Raw genomic sequence first — 26,952 nt, forward strand, 5'->3', positions numbered from 1 at the left:
TGCCAAACATGTTTGAAGAAAGAGGAGGAGGCTACGTGTTTTCCATATTTGATCCTATAACAGTATCCTTGGAATGAGGACTTGTCTTTCCTCATAAAGCTATAAAAGTGCCCTTGGAATGAGTATGACTTGCCTTTCCTCATAAAGCTTCAAGGTACGTGTGTGAGAGGACAGGGCTCTGTGCGAAGGACGGTAAGGGATGCCTGGCTGCCCTCACACATGCCATGCCACACATCCTGGCTCCCACGGCCCCTGGCAGCTCTTCCAGGGAGGCACCAACGTACTCCGGAGCAATTTTAATTAGACGTTTTAGTGGTCCCAGTCATTTTCTGATCCTGGCTTAAGAATTATGCATGCTATAATTGGGGATTGTCAGAATATAATTCAGAAGAAATTTTTCTTTTTTTTCTTGCAGTTGTGATCCACTTCCAGGTTGTAGCTCTAAGGTAAGATACTGATTTTTTCTCATTCCTCAAGGGTGCAAGAAACCTTCTGCAGTGTTTTGGAGAGTGGTCAGGGGTTATCAAATAAAAGCATTTTAATTCAATGGATGTCATACTTCCCTTGAAAAATTCTGAGGGGGACTTAGAAACTGATTACATATGCATTTATGTCCTTTGTCATATATGAAAACGCTTTCTCAGGTCTTTAGGAGTTTTATACATAATTTTTCTATTTGTAACACTGCAGTTTGTCTTTTAAATACTTGAATTCTAACATGCAATCCATTTCTGTGTTATTAATTTATAGAGAAAATGTAAATTTCCTATACTACAGCTTTTACCCAGCACTAAATAATATATAAAACTAGAGATGTTGTCTAAATAGATTGAATCCTTGCCTTGGAAAGTGACTAAAATCTGCATGTTGTTTCATGATCTGTAAAATGGAACATTTTTAAAATATGGAAAATAATGCTGAATAATTTCAGCAAGACAAAGCATTTTAATTTTGTCACTCTAATCGCTGGACTTTGGGAAAATCTGGAAAAGTCTGCCCAAGTGCTTTAAGTTTTCCTGGAAAGATATCTTTGTTATTATAAAATAGATTACCTATTATCATTATTGACAGGATTAATGGATGTTAAGTGGCAAGAAACTAATCTTGAAAATTTTTGTGAAATTTTTATAGTATTAGTAATAAAGCAAGAAAATAAAAGTAATAACATTTTATCTTAAGTCTTTGATAAATACTAGACAGATGAAAAAGCTTTGTCAAAATTATGGTATAGGAACAAGAGAAATTGATGAATAGAATATATTTTAACAAAATGATGCAAAACAAAGCTCTCACATTTTGCCTTTCCTTTATTAGTCTTTGAAAATCCAAATCTAGAATGAAAAGGTTTTCACCACATACAAAATAGTTCCTAGAATTTTTGCAACCTATTTCTATAGTTCTTTTTACTCACAAAGGCAGCTTTGAGCTATCTGCTGCATCCATCTTGTGTTCTGAGAGGTGTGAAGGATGCCATAGAGGGAAAGGTACTCTTTGCCTGCAAGGTACTTATCATCCAAATGAAGATAAGGACAGTAAGTGGAAGAGATGGAGAACGCCCTGCCATTATTTTGCTTTGTGTTTTGTATTAACCAATAAATAATAGGCAGCTTATAAAAATCATTATACATATGTAATAGAACTCAGAAAGCAACGATAATATCAAAGAGTAAGTGAGCCAGGTTACAATAGTCTCTTTCCAAATGTGTGATTAAGTGTCTGTCAGCACTGGCATGGAACACAGATACTGACATTTCTTCTCTAGCCAAGGCAGAGAGGGGGGTCATACTCAATGCTCAGCTGGTCAGTGAATGAAGAATGTTTTTTTTTTCCTACATTAAAAAATATTTTTCCAATTAGTTTACTTTCAATATTATTCTGTATTAGTTTCAGACCTACAGCAAAGTGGTTAGAAAACCATACGATGTTTTCTTTTTAAATATGAATCTACCGGTTCAGTTTCTGAATTTCTATACTATCTTTTCTTCTTCTGCCAGGCAAAGTCTTCAACTGTGCTGCCATCAATAACCCGCAGCCATGAGTTCCGACTCTGAGATGGCTATTTTTGGGGAGGCTGCTCCTTACCTCCGAAAGTCTGAAAAGGAGCGCATTGAGGCCCAGAACAAGCCCTTTGATGCCAAGTCATCAGTGTTTGTGGTGGACCCTAAAGAGTCCTTTGTGAAAGCAGTAGTGCAGAGCAGGGAATCAGGGAAGGTGACAGTCAAGACTGAAAAAGGCGCTGTGAGTATAACACCTGAAGATGGTTGGACTGGCCTGCATTTTGGCTTAGGTGAGCTGACACTCATTTTTTGATCTGGCCTCTTTTGCTTCGCAGACTGTAACTGTGAAAGATGACCAGGTGTACCCCATGAACCCTCCCAAATATGACAAGATTGAGGACATGGCCATGATGACTCACCTGCACGAGCCTGCTGTGCTGTATAACCTCAAAGAGCGCTATGCAGCCTGGATGATCTACGTGAGTTCCTTATCATGGCCTTCTGCTCATACAGGTAGTTAATATTTTCAAAAAAATAGTTATTAATATCTCCACAAAATAATAATTTTTTTCTTCTTTTCAATGCAGACCTACTCAGGCCTGTTCTGTGTCACTGTCAACCCCTACAAGTGGCTGCCAGTGTATAATGCAGAGGTGGTGTCTGCCTACCGAGGCAAAAAGCGTCAGGAGGCCCCACCCCACATCTTCTCCATCTCTGACAATGCCTATCAGTTCATGCTGACTGGTGAGTAGCTCAGCTGGCTCTCCTATCAATTATTTTACCACCAATAATCAGAAATAATCTAATCCAACCCACTAGTTGTCCAGAAGACACGAGGTACATACTGTAAGAGTGGGAACTAAAACTCAGTTCTGATTCCACCTCCATGAACCTACTAGAGCAGGCAACTGCCCCATCCTTATTAGTCTGCTTAGTCCCGCTGCTTGAAAAGATGTGATTTATTTTACATATTTAAGTAGCAAGAATAAGATGAATAACTGTCTGAATAGAAATAAAAATTGTGTTCAATCATTTTAGTGCCCAAGTTTCTTCTTGATGTTTTCAGAAGTACTTTTATCTCTTATCTCTTTAAATCATCAGAGCTCACTTCAGATATGATATCCTCTCTTTGAATGAAGGGGTGTTTAAGGGCTAACATGCATATAAAGAGAAATTGTTATTTTTCCCCTTTAAAAGAGTTTTACTCTGATTGAAGCACCCTCTTTCACCTGCTCCTTCTTTGACCCTAAGCCATAGTTATGGGAAGACTGAGCAAAGTTAGGGTTGCAATCTGTGGCCATGACACAAAGGTGTGTGTGTGTGTGTGTGTGTGTGTGTGGCACCAATGGATCCACTTAGAAAGTAAATCTCAACCTTAGCTTAATATTACTTTAACCAATTAAACTACAGCTCAAACCCTTAGCATATTCTGCATTTTTCAGTTGCACTCAGCATGACACTGAAATCCACACATGACAACTAGGGAATATGTTTATCTGCCTTTGCAAAGTGCAATTCTTTATTTATTTTATTTTAAACCAGAAGGACACACTTCCTGTGGGAGCTTAATAAATTTAAAATATGACAACGCTTTATAGTTTCCTCTTCCTCAACTTAAGAATAATATCATATATAACTTCACAATAACATATTAAAAAACTTAATTGGATATGACACTTAGGTTCAATGTCCTATACAAAGTTAAGTGTTTTCCTGAACAAAGCTTTGTTTGTATAACTGGTAGATATGCTGATTATGCACTTTTTTTTTTTTTTTTCCAGATCGGGAGAATCAGTCTATCTTAATCACGTATGTATTCCTATTCTGAGTCTTATAAGAATTTTATTCTCACTGGGATAATAAAAACCAAAAGAAGAAATTTAGCCCACATACTAAAGCAATAGCATAATCAGCCTAGAACTAGATATTGTTTTCACTTTATTGTAGGATTTTAGAATGCATCAGAATGTAAAATAACAATGCCACAAATCACATCATTCTAGTTGAGTCTTAAAAAGTTCCATAGGACTTACCTGGGAAAAGGAGATATAAAATCCCTTCTATAGACATGGCCTAAACCTGGTACAGCTCAGTGAGCAATGTACATCCTTCTGTAGGTTAAGTAGTTTGGGAATGTTACCAGTGGGTTTTAAGGCCTACGAAAGGAATGTCTATATGTTTATTCCTTCAAAGACCTATCTTGGGCTATATCTTTGGTCTATGGAAACGAAAGAACACTTGCATTTTTTCATAGTTTTTTAAACCAATATTTTAATTTTCTCCCTAATTGTTAAGTGGCTGCTTTCTGAACCACTCATGCCCAGGCCTTAGCACTTAGAAGAGAGCCTGGTATACTTTAAGCATGGAAGAAATATGTGTTATAAGAATAATAAATAAATGAATTTATATCTTGTCAATATTAAGCAAAGAAGTAATATGAGCTATATGTAGGAACAGAAAAATATCGAGGAGACTAGTAAAGACATAAAATAGATGATTAGGTAGTAAATGATTATGGTGGAAGTAGTTTTATGGCTTAATTTCTCATATTTGCTTGGTCACCCTTTGACAGCGGAGAATCTGGTGCAGGGAAGACTGTGAACACCAAGCGTGTCATCCAGTACTTTGCAACAATTGCAGTCACTGGAGAGAAGAAGAAGGAGGAAGGTTCTGGCAAAATGAAGGTGAGTCCAATACCAGAGTCAGAATCAAGACTGTGGGGGCTCTCAAGGAAGTGGGGAGCCTCAGATGTGAGCACTGCACTTGCTTTTGCAGGGGACACTGGAAGATCAAATCATCAGTGCCAACCCTCTGCTGGAGGCCTTTGGCAATGCCAAGACCGTGAGGAATGACAACTCTTCTCGCTTTGTAAGTGTCTTGGTCACAGAGGGGTTTTCTTGGCCTTTAAATGCCAGAGAAAGCATGTCTGAGTTATCATTTCAATCTCATCTTTCTTGTGTGCTTCAAGCTTTTCACATAACATCTTTTTTACTTGCAAGGGTAAATTCATCAGGATCCACTTTGGTACCACAGGGAAGCTGGCTTCTGCTGATATTGAAACATGTGAGTAACAGAACCTCTTAAATAGAATCCAAGAATGACAAATGATGGTTTGGAGGAACATTTTGCAACTCCTGCTGTGCTTAGAGCTTGTTTAATACCATTCTGCTGCCAAACATGCCCACAGTTAATGCCAATCTTAACCAGAGTCCAGAGTGTACTTTATTCACGCCAGTCATGAGCTAATAATTCTGTAATAACTGCCAGGAGCTGTTAGGCTTGTCTGAATTATTCCAGCCTCAGAATTGACCTCAAAATTTTCTAAGAAAAACAAAACAAAACTAACATTAGGGATAAATGAGTTGCCTCTGGGTGGAATATGTCTGATTGCTTCCAAGCCTGAGCCTTAACAAATTTCACTTTTAGTATTCCCTCTATTATAAGGTGAGAAGAGACCCTGGGGAGGAGAGGACATCAAGAATTTATTATATTTCATGCATCAGGCATCTTCTGTATGAGAGATGAATATGCCTTGGGCAAGCATACTTTAGTTTCTTTCTAGAGATGTAAGAGCAACTGCCATTGTAGAGATGTACTATATGGTACCTCATGGGAACATTCAGCTGAAATCTCAAGGGGCCAATAAAATATAACTGATAACCATAAATGCCAAATCACTCAAGGAACTTCACAATTTCCCTCCAATTTCCCTACTTTTCATTGCAGATCTTCTGGAGAAGTCCAGAGTTACTTTCCAGCTAAAGGCGGAGAGAAGTTATCATATTTTTTATCAGATCATGTCTAACAAGATACCAGAACTGATTGGTAAGAAAGGTCTTAAATTCACAGATCAAAATTAATCTTTTTTATTAACAACTTGTAATGTACAATTTACCTCCTGAATTCTATGTACTCAGAAATGCTCCTGATCACCACGAACCCCTATGACTATGCCTTTGTCAGTCAAGGGGAGATCACAGTCCCCAGCATTGATGACCAAGAAGAGTTGTTGGCCACAGATGTAAGTTACACATGCAGTTTTAAAAAAATACATTATGCATGGGAATGACAATAGCAACCTACTGTAGGTGTGTCGTAAGCACATAGTATAAATTCTCCTAAATAAGTTATTCTCTTATGCCCTAATTTTTGTCCTCTCATTTCTCCTGGTAGAGTGCCATTGATATCCTGGGCTTCAGTGCTGAAGAAAGAGTTTCCATCTATAAGCTCACAGGTGCAGTAATGCACTATGGGAACATGAAATTCAAGCAAAAGCAGCGTGAGGAGCAAGCTGAGCCAGATGGCACTGAAGGTATAAAGTGTAGCTACATCTGGGTTTAACAGGAGAATCTAGGCAAAAGAGCCCATTCCAAACTCATGTCTCTTTTACAACTGAGCTTCTAATGGAACATACAGAAATGTACTCCTGCACAGACTTTCTATAGTGATTCACACTCCATGAATAGTGGGTCATGTTGGGTACCTGAATTGTGTCTCTACAGTTGCTGACAAGGCAGCCTATCTCCAGGGTCTGAACTCTGCTGACCTGCTCAAAGCCCTTTGCTACCCTAGGGTCAAGGTTGGCAATGAATATGTCACCAAAGGCCAGACTGTACAGCAAGTAAGTGCACAACCTTAATGAATGACACACATCCTAAGCCTTCATAACATGTCTTTAATAACAGCAAGTTATTACTCTGTCCATGAAGGTGTACAATTCAGTGGGTGCCCTGGCCAAAGCGGTCTATGAGAAGATGTTCCTGTGGATGGTCACCCGCATCAACCAGCAGCTGGACACCAAGCAGCCCAGGCAGTTCTTCATTGGGGTCTTGGATATTGCTGGCTTTGAGATCTTTGATGTGAGTCATCAGAAACTTTGAGCAGGGAAGTTTACAAATTATGCTGCTAAAATCAATATTGAAAAAAGGTCTGTGAGAAATAACTGTACTACAAACTAAATGTGTAAGAAGATTGAAGGGCACAAACTTGGAATGAGACAGGTCTGGACTCAAACTCCACCTCTGTCAATTCCTACCTAAGTAAACTTGGATAATGGGAATGGTATCTGACCAATCATAGAACAAATTCAACTAGGACTGATAGGTAAATCACGTATCACTCCAAATAGCACACTTATTTCTGAGATCATTCTGCCAGTTACGAGCTGGTTATATCCTAATCCCTAAGCATAAACCGCAAACACATAGTACTCGGTAAGTGATAAAGAAGGTTTTGAGGACAACAAAGATGACAGTGGGGAAGACAATGACAAATTCAAAGGGAGATTTCAAGGCTCCTATCTGCCCCAAAATATCCAGGTATAGAGGAAGGATGTGGTATTGAAAAGTAACTCAAATTCATTTGCCTGAGAGAGACTACCTCGAATATATCTTAAGGAACAAGGGTACTGAAGTGAAGTCCTCTATCTGTCAGCAGTATCTCAGATGTGTCTGACCCACAAGTAGAATTCCTATACCTTTTCCTGACTGGTAGATACTGGAGAAATCTTTCTGAGTTTTAGGAACAGGAGCATTTCCAGAAATTCCCAAGCCCACATGGGAAGGAATAATCTGGCACCAAGCAGGAACAAGAACATATCACACTTTTTTAAAATAAGAAAACTAACAACACTGCATACTTGCAACGTCTTTGAGTTTTTAATAGATTTATTAATATAATTCATATACCATTAAATTTGCTTATTTAACTCAATAGTTTTTAATGTACTTACAGATATGTGCAACCATTACAATAATCATTTTTAGAACACTTTCATCACCCCAATAAGAAACCCTATTCTGTTAAATCATTCCTCACTTCTTGCTCCCCCAGCCCTTGATGCCTCTAATCTCCTTTATGTCTTTATGGATTTGCCTATTTTGGACATCCCATAGAAATGGAACAATACAACACATGGCCCTTTATGATCAGTTTCTTTCACTTTGTATAATGCTTGCAAGGTTCATCTGTATGGTAGAACCTCTTCGACTTCTGTGTATGGTGACACTATTCTAACACAATAGCACTCACAATTATTTTTAGGTCTAGGTGTCCTGTGTAGTAAAGCATAGCAGATCTCCTCAAGTTCTAATACTGGGTACAGACACTGGTTGTGGTGTCAAAGTTTTGGAGCCCTGTCATGCCCCTAACCAGCAGGATCTTGCTCAGGTCACATAATCTCTCCAACAGTGTTTCCTCACCCATGAAATGGGCAAATAGTACCACCTTAAAAAGGCAGCTGTGAGGATCAAGTGCAATAATTTGTATAAGCACTTAGCACAGTGTCTAGCATATAGTAAATGTTCAACAAAGGTTAGCTATTGAATTTTTATTCCTATTATTAATAACAACACACAGATCATAGTGACTCATATGTATCGACCTTAGTAGTTATACAACATAATCATAAAGAGATAAATTACTATGAAACCTATAACTAAAAATATATATGGTGAAAACCAAATAATTGCTTTATTGCATAAGGAGTATCATTCAGACCCTGTTTATTCCTACTCAGGAGATAATTCTAACAAGGGTGCTAACACTTCCTCACCCACAGCAGCAAAAATGACAGGCAGGATGAAGCCATATCATCCTGAGTGCAGTTGGGTTTACCAATTAAGAAAATCTCCTATCCAATAGAAGCTTTTATTATAAAATTAATGGTAATTTGTATTTTACACTTATTTAGTACAACAGCCTGGAGCAGCTGTGCATCAACTTCACCAACGAGAAACTGCAACAGTTTTTCAACCACCACATGTTCGTGCTGGAGCAGGAGGAGTACAAGAAGGAAGGCATCGAGTGGGAGTTCATCGACTTTGGGATGGACCTGGCTGCCTGCATCGAGCTCATCGAGAAGGTAAAGAAATCAATGTCACTCCTCAGGGATAGCTCCTCTTTATGTGAGGCTATCACCTCTTTCCTCTCTTTCCTGCTAACATGTTGCTGCCTCTAACCTCACTGTCCCAGGCTGTAAGCCCTTGGATAGTAGAATCCCCTTGTGCACAAAGGCTAAGTGTTTGGAAAGCACCCAGAATCTGTTCGGACACCTAGAGGGGTGTCTGGGTGGTTAAAATCCCAGGCTCAGTTATTCCCAAGAATATGATGGGAGCCCAGCAGGGATTGTGGCATTTCATACCCTTCTGGTTTGTCCAAAGACCCATGAAGCAGTGGGCTTCAATGGCACTGTAAAAACAACATTAACTTAAATTTTTTCCTCCATAATGTTTTGATCACTGGCCAAGTTGGAAGGAGGTGGCTACTGAAAAATACAGATGATTTTTCAAAATATTACTTGTATTATTTGAAGTCTATGTACATGAAATTTTTAGTAAACCTATTGCTAAAAGTGAGCTACATTTATATATACATAATTAAAAAAATTTTCATTAAATTTATTGGGTGACATTGGTCAACATGAACATAGATTTCAGGTGTGGGTTTCTATGTTACAAGATCTGTATATTGCACCTTGTGCCCACCATTCAAGTCAATTTTTCTCTTGTCACCTTATATTAAGACCCCTTTCTTTCTGGCAACCACCACACTGCTGTTTGATATACACATAATCTCATTCCATGTATTGTTGTTCAACAAAAATTAAGCACATACCATATGTCTAGCACTGCTCTGTCATTGCACCAAAACAGACCAAGGGCCTTACTCTCACAGCACTTACAGCCCAGTGTGCACAGTAATAGAATAACAGCACCAAAGTGGCTTTGGCTCCTGCAGACAATGGAGTCATTGGAATAGACTGGTATTGAATACTGTTATGCTCCTTCTAGCCCATGGGCATCTTCTCCATCCTGGAAGAGGAGTGCATGTTCCCCAAGGCCACAGACACCTCCTTCAAGAACAAGCTGTATGAGCAGCATCTTGGAAAGTCCAACAACTTCCAGAAGCCCAAGGTTACCAAGGGCAAGGTTGAGGCCCACTTCTCGCTGGTGCACTACGCGGGCACCGTGGACTACAACATTGCCGGCTGGCTTGACAAGAACAAGGACCCCCTGAATGAGACTGTGCTTGCCCTGTACCAGAAGTGTTCCCTGAAGACTCTAGCCTACCTCTTCTCCTATGCAGCAGCCGCCGCTGAAGCAGGTAACTTTCGATAGAATTCTCTTTTACTGAATGTCTGAAACCTCATGTGAGGAAGCCTGTTCTATGACTGTTGTGCTTCCTTGGTTCCCTTTAGAGGCTAATGCTGCTGCTGGGAAGAAAGCTGCCAAGAAGAAGGGTTCTTCCTTTCAGACCGTGTCTGCTCTCTTCAGGGTACACACTTTATTTTCTCTAATTAAATTCAGGAAATTAAACTTCATTTTACTGTGTGGGAAAGGGGAATTAATGCTGCAAGGATTATAATATTGGATATGACTCAAGGGGAGAGGTCAGCAGGTAGAACTGAGTCTTATGGCACTTTGGAAGAGATACTCAGTATAATATGGGAGACACAGGCCTCAGGAGAAAGAAGTGTGAATTGCCGAAATAAGTATCTGACGGTAAAATTCAATTTGGGGGCCAGGGAGTGAGGTCATTTGACATTCAAAAGTTTCTACTGGGGAAGGAGTAAGCAAAACATTACATTTCCTTGAGCCGTTGGGAGCCTCCAAATGATGCAGGTGCTTAAGTGAATATTGGCACATAGACTGAAATGAGTAGATTTCAAAATCTGAGGCTAGAACAGTGGTAGGAATAGGAAGCTAAACTAAAAAAAAGCAAAAAAACAAAACAAAAACCAACCAACCAAACAAACAAAAACACCAACACACACAGACACATACACAAAGAAACCCAGATATGATTTTTAAAATAGCCCTTTAAAAAAATTTACTTTACTTTTGACAATCCAATTGGCAAAAACTGAAGCTCTAGTTTTTCCAAAAAAAACAAAAACAAAAAACAAACAAACAAAAAAACAAAACAAAAACAACACACAGGATTTCCTTGGAAAACATCGCATACTTGGTAACAGGGCTGTCAGTTTTCTGCCAGTTTCCAGAACAAGGCATTAAAAGGCCACTCACTGGAATAAAAAACAAACAAACAAACAAAAAAAGAAACCTCCAACTATGATAAGGAATAAGCATGTGACAGGGAAGGGGTTAGAACTGCAAGGCAGGTAAAGAAAGAAATGGAGATTTGGAGAAAGATATTGACTTCTTTGTAAAACCAGATCACATATCTAGGCAAAAAAGAGTAGCTGTAAGTATTTCCATAGGTTTAGAATGTCATACTAAATTGATAATGTATTCTATCACACTCAAAATCAGTGAACAACTACTTCAAACACCTAAGACAAAAATTTCTATATATAATGAACATTAGGCAATAAAAGACCATTTTAGGAATGTGGAAATTCCAGAGCTAACTCTTTGCAAATTCTAATCTGGATGGGAACTGGAAATATTGGGGGGAACACTTTGTAAAGTATATGCTTGTCTAACCATTATGCTGTACACCTAAAACGAATACAAAATCATATTGAATATAAACTGTAATTGAAAAATAAAATGTAAAAATAATTAAAAATTTAAGAAGTATTAAATGAATGCCATGGAGCATGATTATGTCTGCATATATGAATGTCTGAAAATAGTATACATTTTAAAACAAATTTCATATGGTTTCACAGGAAAATTTGAATAAGCTGATGAGCAATCTGAGGAGCACACACCCCCACTTTGTGCGGTGCATCATCCCCAATGAAACCAAAACTCCCGGTAAGACAGTTTTGATATCCAGACAAACCCATGTGTTTGTGCTAGACCATGAAATGAGGCATGTGTATCTTTTGTTTTAGGGGCCATGGAGCATGAACTTGTCCTGCACCAGCTGAGGTGTAATGGTGTGCTGGAAGGCATCAGAATCTGCAGAAAGGGATTCCCAAGCAGAATCATTTACGCAGACTTCAAACAGAGGTCAGACTTTTTCACCATGAATTATTTTAAGAGATTTCTCTTATTTACTTTAATTTTTCCAGTGAAAGGATCATTAGTGATCCTGTAGGAATATTTCCTAAGAATCCCAAAACACCAATCAGAAAAAATATATGCACCCTTATGTTGATAGAAGCATTATTTACAATAGTTAATATCTAAAACAGCCCAAGTGCCCATCATAGATAAGTGGGTAAGAAAGATGTGATACATTTACATAATGGAATAATATGCAGCTGTAAAAAAAGAGGATCTATTACCCTTTGAGACACCATGGAAGGACCTGTAGAGTACTATGCTAAGTGAAATAAGCCAGTCAGAGAAAGACAAGTATCACATGATATCACTTATATGTGGAATCTAATAAACAAAAGAAACTGACAAACAAAATAGATCCAGAGACATGGAGATATATATATATATATATATATATATATATATATATATATATATATATATATATATATATATATATATATATATATATATATATAAATATAAATTTAACTGAGTCTATTGAAATACCAAAAGTTTGACACTCTGAATGTATGGAGAATAATGAGGTAGATATGATTTCTTGTTAATGTTTGTTACACTACTCAACAGCTATGTTGTTTCTATAATAAGGCAGGAAGACTTCTTGTTCATAACAATAGCTATATAATTTCTTTGTTAAACAGATACAAGGTATTAAATGCAAGTGCTATCCCTGAAGGACAATTCATTGACAGTAAGAAGGCTTCTGAGAAGCTTCTTGGGTCCATTGACATTGACCACACTCAGTATAAATTTGGTCACACTAAGGTAATAGTCTCTGAAGTCTACCTAATGTTATTCTTGTCGCTTTGAAGTTATGTAAAGTTTCTGATCTACAACTCTGCTCATGCACAGGTCTTTTTCAAAGCTGGTCTTCTGGGGCTCCTAGAGGAGATGCGAGATGAAAAGCTGGCCCAGCTGATTACCCGAACCCAGGCCAGGTGCAGAGGGTTCTTGGCAAGAGTGGAGTACCAGAAGATGGTAGAGAGAAGGTATTAATAGGGATACTTTACTAAACTCCATCAGCATAGACTTTCTAATTCTGATTCCTGTTATAATCTGACTTTGAAAATTTCTGCTCCTATCACAGAGAGTCCATCTTCTGCATCCAGTACAATGTCCGCGCCTTCATGAATGTGAAGCACTGGCCCTGGATGAAGCTATATTTCAAGATTAAGCCCCTCCTCAAGAGTGCTGAAACAGAGAAGGAGATGGCCAACATGAAGGAAGAGTTTGAGAAAACCAAAGAAAACCTTGCAAAGGCTGAGGCCAAGAGAAAAGAGCTGGAAGAAAAAATGGTTGCTCTGATGCAAGAGAAAAACGAACTACAACTGCAGGTTCAATCTGTGAGTGTCAACACCCATTTTTGTAATCTGATACTAAAATTTTATTTAACCAATTGGTAGGGGACATTCTAGATTCTGTCTTACCAAGAGACTTATTATCAACCTTTTCTAATTCACAAATGCTTAGAATGTTCTATAAATTTTCATATACAATATTACTAAAAGAATCAACAAGACACATGGGTTTGTGCTAAGGGTAGTTAATGGTGAAGAGGTAAGTAAAAAGTTAAGGGTTAGTTTGATAAGGCTTATGTGTACAACTTTGTTGGCCCCCAACTCCCCATCTCTGGTGATAAAAATGTATCCTTTCTCCTCACATGGGAAATTTATGGAAAGAAGGATGAGGGTAGAAGCTCAAACAACCTTCTTCCTTCTGCCATTTTCTCAAACTCTTTCAACTTACGATTTTCAGTATGCCCAAGGGCCATATTTTGAGGTGGTGTGCCCTGAACACCATCATTAGAAATAAAACTGTGTCATAATTTTACCAGGAACCATGACTTAAATTCCTTTATTTTATTGTCAGTGAAGTAACTGTCCAATAAATATTTCCTAAATGATGGAAAGCTAATAAAAATTAACCTAACGTTTTTAAAAACAACTTAATGGTTTGCTTTCAAAATATTAATACAATCTGAAAATATGCAGAGAACTAAAATATAAAAGTATCTATTGTTCCTTCTTAGGAAGCGGATAGCTTAGCTGATGCAGAGGAAAGGTGTGACCAGCTGATCAAAACTAAAATCCAGCTGGAGGCCAAAATCAAAGAGGTGACTGAGAGAGCCGAAGATGAGGAAGAGATCAATGCTGAACTGACGGCCAAAAAGAGGAAACTGGAGGACGAATGTTCAGAACTGAAGAAAGACATTGATGACCTTGAGTTGACACTAGCCAAGGTTGAAAAGGAGAAACATGCCACAGAGAACAAGGTAAGAGGCATATTCTGCTATACTATATAGAGATTGTACCATCCAATAAGCTGCTGTATAGTAGAGACAATCTCTTCCTTAACCTTCTAGGTGAAAAACCTCACAGAAGAGATGGCAGGTCTGGATGAAACCATAGCTAAGCTGACCAAGGAGAAGAAGGCCCTCCAAGAGGCCCATCAGCAGACCCTGGATGACCTGCAGGCAGAAGAGGACAAAGTCAACACCCTGACCAAAGCTAAAACCAAGCTTGAACAACAAGTGGATGATGTAAGCCTAACACCATGTAAAATTATGTTTTTATTTTATAACTAAGTGGGCATGAGTTTGGATTCTTACAGTGTAATGAGCACTTCCAGGAGTGTCAAATGAATACACAGTATAGGATAGTATCTATATGTATAAAAGCCTAAGCAACCCTTATGACAAGCGACCAGAACGATCAGTTGACGAGACACTTAACATACCCTGACCACCAGAATAAAGACACTCAATACAGGAGCTGCCCACTGGTGGTCAGTGTGCTCCCACAGCCAACATTCTGCAGCCAGCCAATTTCCTGCAGTCCCTCCCCCCCATGAGGGGCCCCACCCATGCACAAATTTATGCACCAGGCCTCTAATCCTGCTATAAGAACTAATATGGACATATAAGTAATAAAATAAAATAAAATAAAATAAAATAAAATAAAATAAAGAAAGTTAGTTGTAACAGATAATATGGGCAAAACAAATTAGGGGGAAGGAAGGAAGAAAAAACTTTATAAACAAAATGGGTCTTTATCTGGGCTTGAAAGAAGAGAGGCTATGGAAAGACATAGAAGAGAGAGGGTTCTCTAAACAAGAAATGTAGTAAGAGCAAAGAAGTAATAATTATCCATAAGGTTTTCTCTCACAAAGACAAAGGGGATTCCAAACAGAGAACATGGGAGATAAGTATCAGAATATGTATTGAATTCTCCATTCAATACATATTCTGATATTGAATGGAGAATCCGCTGTAAATGTCTGAGTAAAGGAGGACTTGACAAAGATCACAGTTTGGAAATATTGCTATGGTGTTTATCCCATGTGGTAAAGCATTAAACACAATGAATTCCAGTAGGGAGACAGAGAGGACAAGAGGTCTCCTAGTAGTTTACTGTAAAAATGTGCTAATGAGGTGCATTTTACTTTATAAATGATGAATCCCTGGACTAGATAAATAGCAATAAAATGTAATAGGTGGGATAAATTTGTCTAATTCAAAGAAAAAAATCAAAATAATTTGCTGGTTATATATGAGTTAAATGTTTATAAGTTCAACTTGGGACAAAAGGTGGTAACATGCCAGGAACTATATTCATAGATTATTAACTTTTAGCTTGAAGGATCTTTGGAACAAGAAAAGAAAATCCGGATGGATCTAGAAAGAGCAAAGAGGAAACTGGAGGGAGACCTAAAATTGGCCCAAGAATCCACAATGGATGTTGAAAATGACAAACAGCAACTTGATGAAAAACTTAAAAAGTAAGCAGCAAAGACAAAAGTTTACTGGGGGAAATACTATTAGTATATATGTGACTTACAACAAGTGCTTTCCTAATAGAAAAGAGTTTGAAATGAGCAATCTGCAAAGCAAGATTGAAGATGAACAGGCCCTTGGGATGCAGCTGCAGAAGAAGATAAAGGAGTTACAGGTAAGTACCTGGTTTCCACCAGTGGAATTCAACATGACAAAGTTACTAACACAAGCTAAGTTTGTGCTTTTCATCACTCCCAGGCCCGCATTGAGGAGCTGGAGGAGGAGATCGAGGCAGAGAGGGCCTCTAGGGCCAAAGCAGAGAAGCAGCGCTCTGACCTCTCCCGGGAACTGGAGGAGATCAGTGAGCGGCTGGAAGAAGCTGGAGGGGCAACTTCAGCCCAGATTGAGATGAACAAGAAGAGGGAGGCTGAGTTCCAGAAAATGCGCAGGGACCTGGAGGAGGCCACCCTGCAGCACGAAGCCACAGCAGCCACCCTGAGGAAGAAGCACGCAGACAGTGTGGCTGAACTTGGGGAGCAGATCGACAACCTGCAGAGGGTCAAGCAGAAGCTGGAGAAGGAGAAGAGTGAGATGAAGATGGAGATCGATGACCTCTCTAGTAATATGGAGAGTGTCTCCAAAGCCAAGGTACAGTTATGATGGTACCTTGAGAGCATTATACTAAGTAAAATAAGCCAAACAGAGAAAGACAAATATCATGTGATTCATTCATATGTGGAATCTATTGCACAAAATGAGCTAAGAGACAAAGCAGAAATAATGTCTTTAAGATATTTCTGTAAGAAATCTGGCAAGAGACTGATCAGAGGGAGGGGTAACTTAGGTGTGACAGGGCAAAGTGCTCACTCTTTATAGAAGTCACATTCAAAGAATATGCATAGTGAAAACATAAGCTCTTTCAAATAAAAAAATACAATTGAACTGTACACTTTGAGATTTTTAAAACACCTCACCTTGATTAGGCTTTTTGTTTTTCTTTTAAGCACACATACATAATTTGATTCTCAAAAAGAACTCATGAGCTGAACCAAATATAATTACTCTCTTAGAAGTAGGCCAATTGAGTAAAGACAAATTCACAAGTAGTATCTTGTTACTCTTTCCATCACAGTCTAAGGCCTCAGTTGTTTTTTACTTTGTAAAAGTAGGGGATTTTCAAAATAGATGAGTACTGAAGCTCCTATGGAATGCTTGGGATTAATAACAATTTCTATGGTCCCAAAACTTGCTTAAGATGTCTTCTGCCACTTTTTGAACACAGGGAAATCTTGAAAAGATGTGCCGCACTCTAGAAGATCAACTGAGTGAAATTAAGACAAAGGAAGAAGAGCAGCAGCGGCTGATCAACGACCTGACGGCTCAGAGAGCTCGCCTGCAAACGGAATCAGGTGGGCCACTTACTAGTGTTGACCTTCAATGACAAATTTACCTTGGATGCTCATTTCCTCTATATTTAATATAATGTATTTTCCGAATTATGGTGCTTAAAGAATTGGAAATAAATGCCATTTTGTTTATGATATGATCAGTTATCTCATATATCGACTCCTTCTGAGAGTGAAACGATACTTGATCATTTCTTAATATAAAAATGACTCCACAATTTCCTTTTGAACATCACTTCTACTTACAAAGGGAACTACTCAAAGTCTCCTATTTCTACTGAATAATATTTTGATTCAATGGAAGATAAACTAGTACAACACTAGTTTTTAAAAGGCACTAGAATGTTCTGTTGGTTTGATTTACTTTTCACATGCTTCTTAACAATTTCTACAGTGATCAAAAGATGAAAAAAATATTTGTGTTGTTCATAAGCATGTAATCTGCCTCAAAGTTTTCCATTCTTCTCATTTTTACATAAACTTTTTTGTCAGGATTGAAGTGGATGTTGGTGGTTTGTTATAAAGTATACTTTCCATCATGTTTTGACTAAGTTCCCTTTCCATGCTCCATTAAGTTACAGCTTTAATTTCCATAGCTCATAATTTTCTGGATCTTGGTCTTTATAGGTGAGTTTTCACGTCAGCTGGATGAAAAGGACTCGATGCTTTCTCAGCTCTCAAGGGGCAAACAAGCATTCACACAACAGATTGAGGAACTAAAAAGGCAACTTGAAGAGGAGATAAAAGTAAGCCTTACTCTTCATTGTTTTGGTCATTATCCTTATTTTCTTCTGGTGAACTATAGGAACGTGTGTACTAAATAGAACTTTAAATATATACCATTAAATTGCCAATCTCTGTTTTCAGGCCAAGAGTGCTCTGGCCCACGCCCTGCAGTCCTCCCGTCATGACTGTGACCTGCTGAGGGAACAGTATGAGGAGGAGCAGGAGGCCAAGGCCGAGCTGCAGAGGGCAATGTCCAAGGCCAATAGCGAGGTTGCCCAGTGGAGGACCAAATACGAGACGGACGCCATCCAGCGCACAGAGGAGCTGGAGGAGGCCAAGTATGTTCTAGACTTAGCATCTCTCTTAACAGAATGCATCTGCTACCTCTAGTAAGTGAGCAAATATCCATTGCTCCCAAAACAAAGGAAAAACTAGGGGAAACTAGTTTTTTTTTTTTTTTTTTTTTTTTTTTTTTTTTTTTAGAAAGAACATAAGGGAACAGGGAGCTGAATGATTGTTTTTAAAAAGGGGGACAGTTGTAGCTAGAATAACAATTAATTATACTCTCTTGTGCCTCTCCTCTTTCTGAACAACGAACAAAAATATTGCTCCAAGGTGATAGGTTTGTGAAAGAAAAATAATTAGACTTTAAAGCATAGCTCCTCCCTTTGAGATGTGAAAACATGGCTGTATTAAAAAAGTGGAGGCATAAGTATATTATTAAAGACAATAAAATAAAAATAGACAAAATTCTGTAATAAGGAAGAAAACTGGGAGCTCCAGTGGTGCAATCGGTTAGCGCGTGGTACTTATAAGAAAGAAAACTGTTTCATAATTATACAATGCAATACAAAGTCCAAGAGAGAGAATGTGGACAGAAGAGACTTACTTATTCAACAGGAAGGTTAAGAAGAGATCTATTCATTTAATCTATGGCTAATGTACATCCATATCATTGGAATTATAATGCTTTGTTGGATGCTGTGGAAGAGATTCTGAGTTGAACTCTCAAAGCAAAACTTATATTGATTTGGGAAAGCTTTTTATTAAAGGTTTTATGAAAACTAAGAAAATAGGGGATATAATTAGACAAAAATAAAGTATATTTTATTTAAATTCAATTAATATAACATCTCAGTACTTAATATGTATAAGAGCCTACAAGAATACTAGTACAAAGATTAGCAAAATATAAATTCTATCCTCTGGAGATCAAAATTCAGTGGAGAATATATATATATATATATATATATATATATATATATATATATATATATATTCTCCACTGAGATATATATATATATATATATATATATATATATATATATATATATATATATATAACAGTAATTTAAGGTAGCTATTAAGATTCTATAAAGGACTAATGAGTCAGCTACCTTGAAGGGTAAAATGTTGCATTGGGCTGATCCTGGATTGCCTAAAAGTCAGACTACTAGTATGAAGTACAGAGATATTGAAATTTGAGTTATCTTCAGCATTTGGTTGGTAAGAGAGTGGGAATGAGTTAATACAGAACTGGAACTCCAAAACAAGTTTGAAAAGCATGGTAGTAAGAGTCTGACTGTGGAAATCACTCTCTTGTACCCACTTCGAACACTGAGTTCTGCTGATGACTATTCACTTCTATTGTCCCCATTTCACTTTTCAGGAAGAAGCTGGCCCAGCGTTTGCAGGACGCAGAGGAACATGTAGAAGCTGTGAATGCCAAGTGTGCCTCCCTTGAGAAGACGAAGCAGCGGCTCCAGAATGAAGTGGAGGACCTCATGCTTGATGTGGAGAGATCTAATGCCGCCTGCGCAGCCCTGGACAAGAAGCAGAGGAACTTTGACAAGGTAATCACTGCAGAAGCTTCTGCCTCAGCATACAATTCAAGATAGCCTGCTAACATCAGTGTGCCTTACAGTGTGACTTATTCAAACCATCTGAGGACTATACTCAGTAGTTCCTGCTTCATGGGTAGGTGGAGGGAGGGAGTGTTCTTGTGGTTTCTACTGTTCCCATTCATCATAATTTTTCACCCCAGATCATCTTAACTCTCAGAGATGCTAGAGTGAATGGTTTCATTACATTAAACTTTACCCACTAAATTTCTCTCTCCCCCCCCATGGCTATTTATTTCCATTTTTTTCATTAAGGTATTACATGTGTACATATCTTCCCATTGCCCCCCTCCCTTCACTCCCATACATGCCCTCACCCCCCAGTGTCTTGCGACCATTGGTTATGTTTATATGCATGCACACAAATCCTTCGGTTGATCTCTTATCTCCCCCACCTCTCCCTATCCTTCCTAAGAAAATAGGGGATATAATTTGACAGTCTGTTTGATGCTTTACTGCCTCTGTATTCACTCCACTAAATTTGACCATAACTTGCCCCTCAGATCCTGGCTGAATGGAAGCAGAAGTATGAAGAAACTCATGCTGAACTTGAAGCTTCCCAGAAGGAGTCCCGCTCCCTCAGCACAGAGCTGTTCAAGATTAAGAATGCTTATGAGGAATCCTTAGACCAACTTGAAACCGTAAAGAGGGAAAATAAGAATTTGCAACGTGAGCACATTTCACTTTTCTTTAAGAAGTAGTTAAATAATGCTTTCCCTCAATGAACAAATATCTCTATTTTTGTTCACCAACAGAGGAGATTTCTGATCTCACTGAGCAGATTGCAGAAGGAGGGAAACGTATCCATGAACTGGAAAAATTAAAGAAACAAATTGAGCAAGAAAAGTGTGAACTTCAGGCTGCTTTAGAGGAGGCAGAGGTAGGCATATTATTGTACACTGTAAAAACAGTTATGAGAAAAATTAAGGTCAATTTCACACAAGAATTGATGAATCAAGAGAAAAGAAAAATAATTTTTACTCTGCATATGAGTATGGAAATGGAGAATTGACCATGTATACAACTAACATAATTATATGTCAAGAACTATGCTAGATATTTAGAAAACAAAGATGAATTAAGGGCCTTGCCATCAAGGGCACTATCAAGCTGGGGAGATAGACATATATAAAACCAACAACAGAACATTGTAGAAATTTCTATAGTAATGGAATAAAGATGTGTTATGGTGGCAAAAAAGTAGGAACTCATTCCTGTTTCTAGAATACTATATATTTCCATTCTCCGCTAATATCACCCTTTCTGTCATTAAGGCATCTCTTGAACATGAAGAGGGAAAGATCCTGCGCATCCAGCTGGAGTTGAACCAAATCAAGTCTGAAATTGACAGGAAAATTGCTGAAAAGGATGAGGAGATTGACCAACTGAAGAGAAACCACATTAGAGTGGTGGAGTCCATGCAGAGCTCGCTGGATGCTGAGATCAGGAGCAGGAATGATGCCATCAGGATCAAGAAGAAGATGGAGGGAGACCTGAATGAAATGGAAATCCAGCTGAACCATGCCAACCGCATGGCTGCTGAGGCCCTGAGGAACTACAGGAACACACAAGGCATTCTCAAGGTAAATGGGGTCAAGAGATGGTCCCAGTGCAGTTGGGGTGGCTGAAGCCCTGAGAACAAGATGTCTCAATGATCTTTCACCCCACAGGACACCCAGCTGCACCTGGATGACGCTCTCCGGGGCCAGGAGGACTTGAAGGAGCAGCTGGCCATGGTTGAGCGCAGAGCCAACCTGCTGCAGGCTGAGATTGAGGAGCTGAGGGCCACTCTGGAGCAGACGGAGAGGAGCAGGAAAATTGCGGAACAGGAGCTGCTGGATGCCAGTGAGCGTGTCCAGCTTCTGCACACCCAGGTGAATAGACAGAGTAGAAGAAGAGTGAAAAAATACAGAAGAAGGAAAATCAAATTCTTGCTCACATTTTAGTATTATTTAAAAAATTATTCATATTAATAGTTTCATGGAGGATAAAATTTAAAACATTTAATATTTTTGGATTAAGAATATTTTGCTTATCTTAATTTTGACATCTAGTGTTGACTGTCTTTTAAAAATACATTGGCACCTGAAATACTTTATGTAACAAGGAGGGATACCAATTAGTTAATTTAATTAACTAGTTTGTGATTTCATTAGAACAGCGGGCATCCTAATTTTTCTCTTGGGTATTTAGTATTTTTAATTGTGATGTTTTAACCAGAACACCAGTCTGATCAACACCAAGAAGAAGCTGGAGACAGACATTTCCCAAATCCAGGGAGAGATGGAGGACATTGTCCAGGAAGCTCGCAACGCAGAAGAGAAGGCCAAGAAGGCCATCACTGATGTGAGCAGAGGGCAACACAGTGGTGGTCAAATTTGAATCTTAATGTGCTATTTCAGTTTTCTGAATGGTTTTAATTTACTGCTACTTAGGCGGCCATGATGGCCGAGGAGCTGAAGAAGGAGCAGGACACCAGTGCCCACCTGGAGCGGATGAAGAAGAACCTGGAGCAGACGGTGAAGGACCTGCAGCACCGTCTGGATGAGGCTGAGCAGTTGGCCCTGAAGGGCGGGAAGAAGCAGATCCAGAAACTGGAGGCTAGAGTGAGTCTTCTGATCAGCATATTTCCCACCTCATTCTAATCCAATGCATGATTTTTCAATATCTAGCACAACTGGATGATGTGTGGCATACAGAGATGAATGAGAGATATTCCTTGCTGCCAAGAACATAAAAGGAGGAGATTAGACTAGGGTATCAATAACTACAAATAAAGCAGAGTAAAAGAAGTACTACAGGACATTTGAAGAGTAGAAATTCATTAAATGAATGCATCATAATAAATGTCTTTAAAATGCACATTTTCTTGCAGGTACGTGAACTTGAAGGAGAAGTTGAAGGTGAACAGAAGCGCAATGTTGAAACTGTAAAGAGTCTACGCAAACATGAAAGAAGAGTAAAGGAACTCACTTACCAAGTAAGGAAAATGGCCTCTCTAGGTTTTCACCCCAGTCTACAGAGGATTGAAAACCAAACATACAACAAAATATGATGGTATTTATACTTTCAAGAAACTCACTCTTTAAAATATAATTTCAGACTGAGGAAGACCGCAAGAATGTACTAAGACTCCAGGATCTGGTGGATAAACTGCAAGCAAAGGTGAAAGCTTACAAGAGACAAGCTGAGGAAGCGGTGAGTTCAGAATCTCTCATGGTGATTAGGCAGCCTCCAGTTCTCAGATATGTCCAAGCTAATTTGGTTAAAAGGATGAACAAAAAAAGGGTAAAATGAGGAAAGATTAAAGGTAAATGGTTCAATGAAGGTCTAAAGAATGAGAAGAAACCAACCATTTGATAAGTCAGGGAAATTTTTTGTTCTAGGAATGGAGAAGAGCAAATGCAAAGCTTTTGTGTAGAAAAGAGTCTGGTTCAAGAAGTAGAATAATGAGGGAAGTTGCAATAGAGATAGAGCTGAAGAGCTGGCAGGAGGAGGATCACATGGTCATCCAGTTCATGATAAGAAGTCTGGCTTTCTTTCTAAGCATAATGGGACACTGGGAAGCCACAGGATAATTTTGCATTTGGTCAGTCATGTCCTGATTTATATTTTTTTCAAAGAGTATTTTGGCTACTATATGGAGGATGATTTTTGGGTGACAAAGGTAGGTATAGCAAAACATGGCTTGGATTAGGATAGTAGTGAAGCATACAGAGAGAATTGGGGCTATTTTGGAGGTAGAAACTACAAGATATGCAAATAGGTTGCACTTGGGAGGTGAGAGAAAGGAAATCAAAGATAATATCTCAAGTTATGGTTTGATTAACTAGGTGGGTGGTGTATTATTAAAATAAAAAACTAAAGGAAGAACAGATTTGCAGGTCTGCAAGAAGAAAACAGTAATTCTATGTTGGAAACACTGTTTGAAATACCATTATATACACCATGAATTCTTAGCATTCCACCTTATCGAATTTCCCCAGCCTGTGATTCATGAGAAATAATGATCAAGTAACATCAATTTCCCAAGTATAAAAGTATGGCTATAGAGAAATACATATCATAAATTAGTTCTTGTGTTCATTTATTATTTTTATTTTCCCCCTGATCTCTAAACTTCTTAGGTCAGAGAGAGACAGAGAGGACTTAGTTAGCCTTTCTCTAGCTCCAACTTTCTTTATCTGTAAGAGGAAGAACTAAGTTTTCCCCCCAAAAAAACTTTATTTACTTATTTAAGTTTTTTTAATGTTCTAAATTTGAATGCCATATTTTGGTGGTTCTAAATGAGCCTTTAAAAAAAGTATGGTTACAAGAGTCTAAACCAGGACTGGGCTTCTCAAATTCATTGCTATATATTCAAACATAATCAGAGACCACTCTAAAATAGACTTAATCAACTTTTTGTTTAATTACTAAACTGCCTTAACTGGCAAAAATTTATACTCAAGGCTATTGGTTTGGTATAATATAGATTGCATGTCTGCATTTTTGTTGTTGTTAATCCTCACCTGAAGATATTTTCCCATTGATTTTTAGAGAAAATGGAAGAAAAGGGAAGAGACACACAGAGAGAGAAACATTGATGTGAGAGAGACACATGATTGGTTGTCTCCTACACTTTCCCACTCCAGAGCAGGGGATCAATCCTGTAACTGAAGTAGTTGCCCTTGACTGAAATCAAACCCGGGACCCTTCAATCCTCAGGCCAACACTCTATCCATTGATCCAAAACAGCCAGGGCCATGCCAGCATTTTTAAAGGTCTAGTTCCATTCTCAGGATTTTGAAAAAAGAAGAGGCTTGAAAGTTGGCAATTTAGAAGTAGCTCTAAGCTGTTTAGAAGTTCTAAAAGGAGAACTTTTAGAGCACCTTGGAGACAAATGTCACTTGTCCTTCCTTGTTATCCATGAGTTCAAGATTTCAGACCATTTCTCTAGATTTTAAAAAAAGGTTTGCTAATAAGTGATTCATTTTTAAGTAAAAAGAAAATTCAAGACCAACTATTGAGAAACTAGAAATTCTGAACTCTATTCACTCCTGAATGCCTTTCTATTCATTCTCAGGAGGAACAATCCAACGTCAACCTCTCCAAGTTCCGCAAGCTCCAGCATGAGCTGGAGGAGGCCGAGGAGCGGGCTGACATTGCAGAGTCCCAGGTCAACAAGCTGCGGGTGAAGAGCCGCGAGGTTCACACAAAAATCATAAGTGAAGAGTAATTCACCCAAATGTTGAAAAGTGACCAAAGAAATGCACAAAATGTGAAAATCTTTGTCACTCTGTTTTGTATTTACAGTTTTTGCAAATAAAAAATTTATTTGCAAAGAATTTGTGTTTCATTCCCCCCCCCCCCCCCACCCGTGTCAAATTTACCTTTTTAGGCATCAAATAAAAAAACAAACATTTTGCTTGCATCTAATGGAGAAGGATTTAGTCACCAAAAATAAGAGGTGATAGGAGCAGCCTTACATATATGCTCTAACCCATATATGCCCCTGTGGGGGGCAGGTGAAAGCTAGAGGCAGACCTTATGCATATATCAGTACCTGTTAAACCTCACTTGGCAGATTTCTCTAAGCGAAGTAAATAGTCTTGATCCCAAAGCTGAGTAAAAATAGGGTACAACATGAATTGCCAACACAAAATAAAAGATAAAAGAGAAAGTAAAAAATGTAGATAAGACACTTTAAAATACAAACTCTTCACTAAAATGATATGAACTATTAAGTTGTCATTAGAATCGCTAAGGGGGGAAATATGTTCTAGATTTTATGGTCCAATTCATTTATTTATATAATCCTCACCTGAGTATATTTTTTCCATTGCTTTTTAGAGATAGTGGAATAGAGGGAGGGAGAGAGAAAGATCAATGTGAGAGAGACATGGACTGGCTGCTTCCCGCATGATCCCCAATTGGGGGCAGGGAGCGAACCCACAACCTAGGTAAGTGCCCTTGACCAGAAATTGAACCCAACACCCTTCAGTCCATGAATCGACACTCTGACCACTGAGCAACACTGGCCAGGGCACTGGTCCTTTTTAAATATGAGATTTTTTCTTTTTTTGTTACCTACAGATGTTTAGTTGTTTGTTACACCGAGTCTCCTCTCTTGTTAATACATCAGAAGGTAAACAGGAGTTAAGAATGAACATATTTTAAGTATTTGTTCTTTTCTTTGAAAACTGCTGCATCTTTTACAAGGCTTCCTCATAGAACTTCTGATAGCAAAAGAAGGCCAATTAATATTTTTTAAAAGTCTGTTTCCTACTCTCATTTTATCTTTAGGTTGCTACATTGTACCTTTCTGTGGTGTTATGACAATTATCATCATGATTATAATGTATAACCTCATTATAGCTATAATTGAAAAGTATAAAATCTGTGGCATTATTACTACAGATTTACATGTACTGAGGGTAGCATGGGCCTTCTGTTTATCTCATTTTTTTTATCAGACATGGAGCAAACAAGAATCTTGTCCATTAGAACTTAACAGAGATCTTATAAGAACACTATACAACCTACTTAAGAGAAACAATATAAAATGAAATGTTTTAAATCTTGTTATCCAGTAGGTTAAATTATTCAGCTGAACACTTCTGGACCTCAGTTCCAGGGGAAGTTTCCCTCTGGCTTCACTTATTTTGTAGTGATCATTGAATTGATTAACACTACATCTTGAGCTAACTATATAGTAATTTATAAAACAAGTGGCCTTAATATGTTATCCAATTTTCTGCTAAAAATTACAATCTATTAGTGCAATTCCACATTGCCATTTCATTTGGTTATTCACTTCATGAGGAAATGAATAAATAGGCAAATGTTCAGCAAGAGGCAGGAAAAGAAGATAGAGCCTGATAAGAGTAGCCAACCTTAGTTGTACCCTCACCTAATACTGACCATCCTGGAAAAACATGGGATTTCTTACATTCCTAGGAACATTCCCCTCATTGCTTGGCTTACATTGAAACCTGCTCCTCCCTAAAATCAAAGCTTCCCTGGAAACTCTCTTAAGAGTTAACCATTATCCTTTTATGCTTTAACAACTCCTTAATCCCGAGCTAGACACAAAATCACCCCTCACCCTCGGTCTCCATTGCTGCTTAAACTAATGTAGGAAGCCCTTCTTTGAGATTCATGCTATTTAATTATTCCACATCCCTATCGCTA

At 38.3% G+C, this 26,952-nt stretch overlaps 2 protein-coding genes across 3 annotated transcripts in view; both read left to right on the forward strand.

Moving 5' to 3' along the window:
* The window catches only part of LOC118726889 (myosin-2), a 54,228-nt gene extending 29,125 nt beyond the window's left edge, over positions 1 to 25,103 (forward strand). The window contains exon 40 of one of the 2 annotated variants that reach the window (XM_045586528.1): positions 24,980 to 25,103. In XM_045586528.1, the coding sequence (XP_045442484.1) occupies positions 24,980 to 24,997 (18 nt within the window). In that variant the 3' untranslated portion in view covers positions 24,998 to 25,103. Of the gene's footprint in view, positions 1 to 8,082; positions 8,094 to 24,979 lie in introns of those variants that run through there. The other variant, XM_036452186.2, reaches the window with a different exon arrangement.
* LOC118726888 (myosin-1) lies at positions 39 to 25,103 on the forward strand. Its single transcript, XM_036452184.2, has 40 exons — positions 39 to 154; positions 416 to 446; positions 1,995 to 2,238; positions 2,333 to 2,476; positions 2,585 to 2,741; positions 3,779 to 3,806; positions 4,570 to 4,681; positions 4,773 to 4,865; positions 4,997 to 5,060; positions 5,724 to 5,822; positions 5,915 to 6,018; positions 6,171 to 6,309; positions 6,500 to 6,618; positions 6,707 to 6,856; positions 8,689 to 8,859; positions 9,788 to 10,100; positions 10,195 to 10,271; positions 11,632 to 11,719; positions 11,800 to 11,917; positions 12,616 to 12,739; positions 12,827 to 12,963; positions 13,062 to 13,317; positions 14,004 to 14,246; positions 14,337 to 14,513; positions 15,606 to 15,751; positions 15,831 to 15,921; positions 16,005 to 16,394; positions 17,029 to 17,155; positions 17,780 to 17,898; positions 18,020 to 18,216; positions 19,548 to 19,731; positions 20,283 to 20,448; positions 20,535 to 20,659; positions 21,054 to 21,362; positions 21,450 to 21,653; positions 22,000 to 22,125; positions 22,215 to 22,385; positions 22,655 to 22,759; positions 22,882 to 22,977; positions 24,845 to 25,103. Exons 3-40 carry the CDS (start codon positions 2,035 to 2,037, stop codon positions 24,995 to 24,997), a joined length of 5,826 nt encoding a protein of 1,941 aa, XP_036308077.1. The 5' UTR covers positions 39 to 154; positions 416 to 446; positions 1,995 to 2,034; the 3' UTR covers positions 24,998 to 25,103.
* Positions 25,104 to 26,952: the final 1,849 nt, after the last annotated feature.

The sequence above is a fragment of the Pipistrellus kuhlii genome, unplaced genomic scaffold, assembly GCF_014108245.1.
Source record: "Pipistrellus kuhlii isolate mPipKuh1 unplaced genomic scaffold, mPipKuh1.p scaffold_m20_p_23, whole genome shotgun sequence".
NCBI lineage: Eukaryota > Metazoa > Chordata > Mammalia > Chiroptera > Vespertilionidae > Pipistrellus > Pipistrellus kuhlii.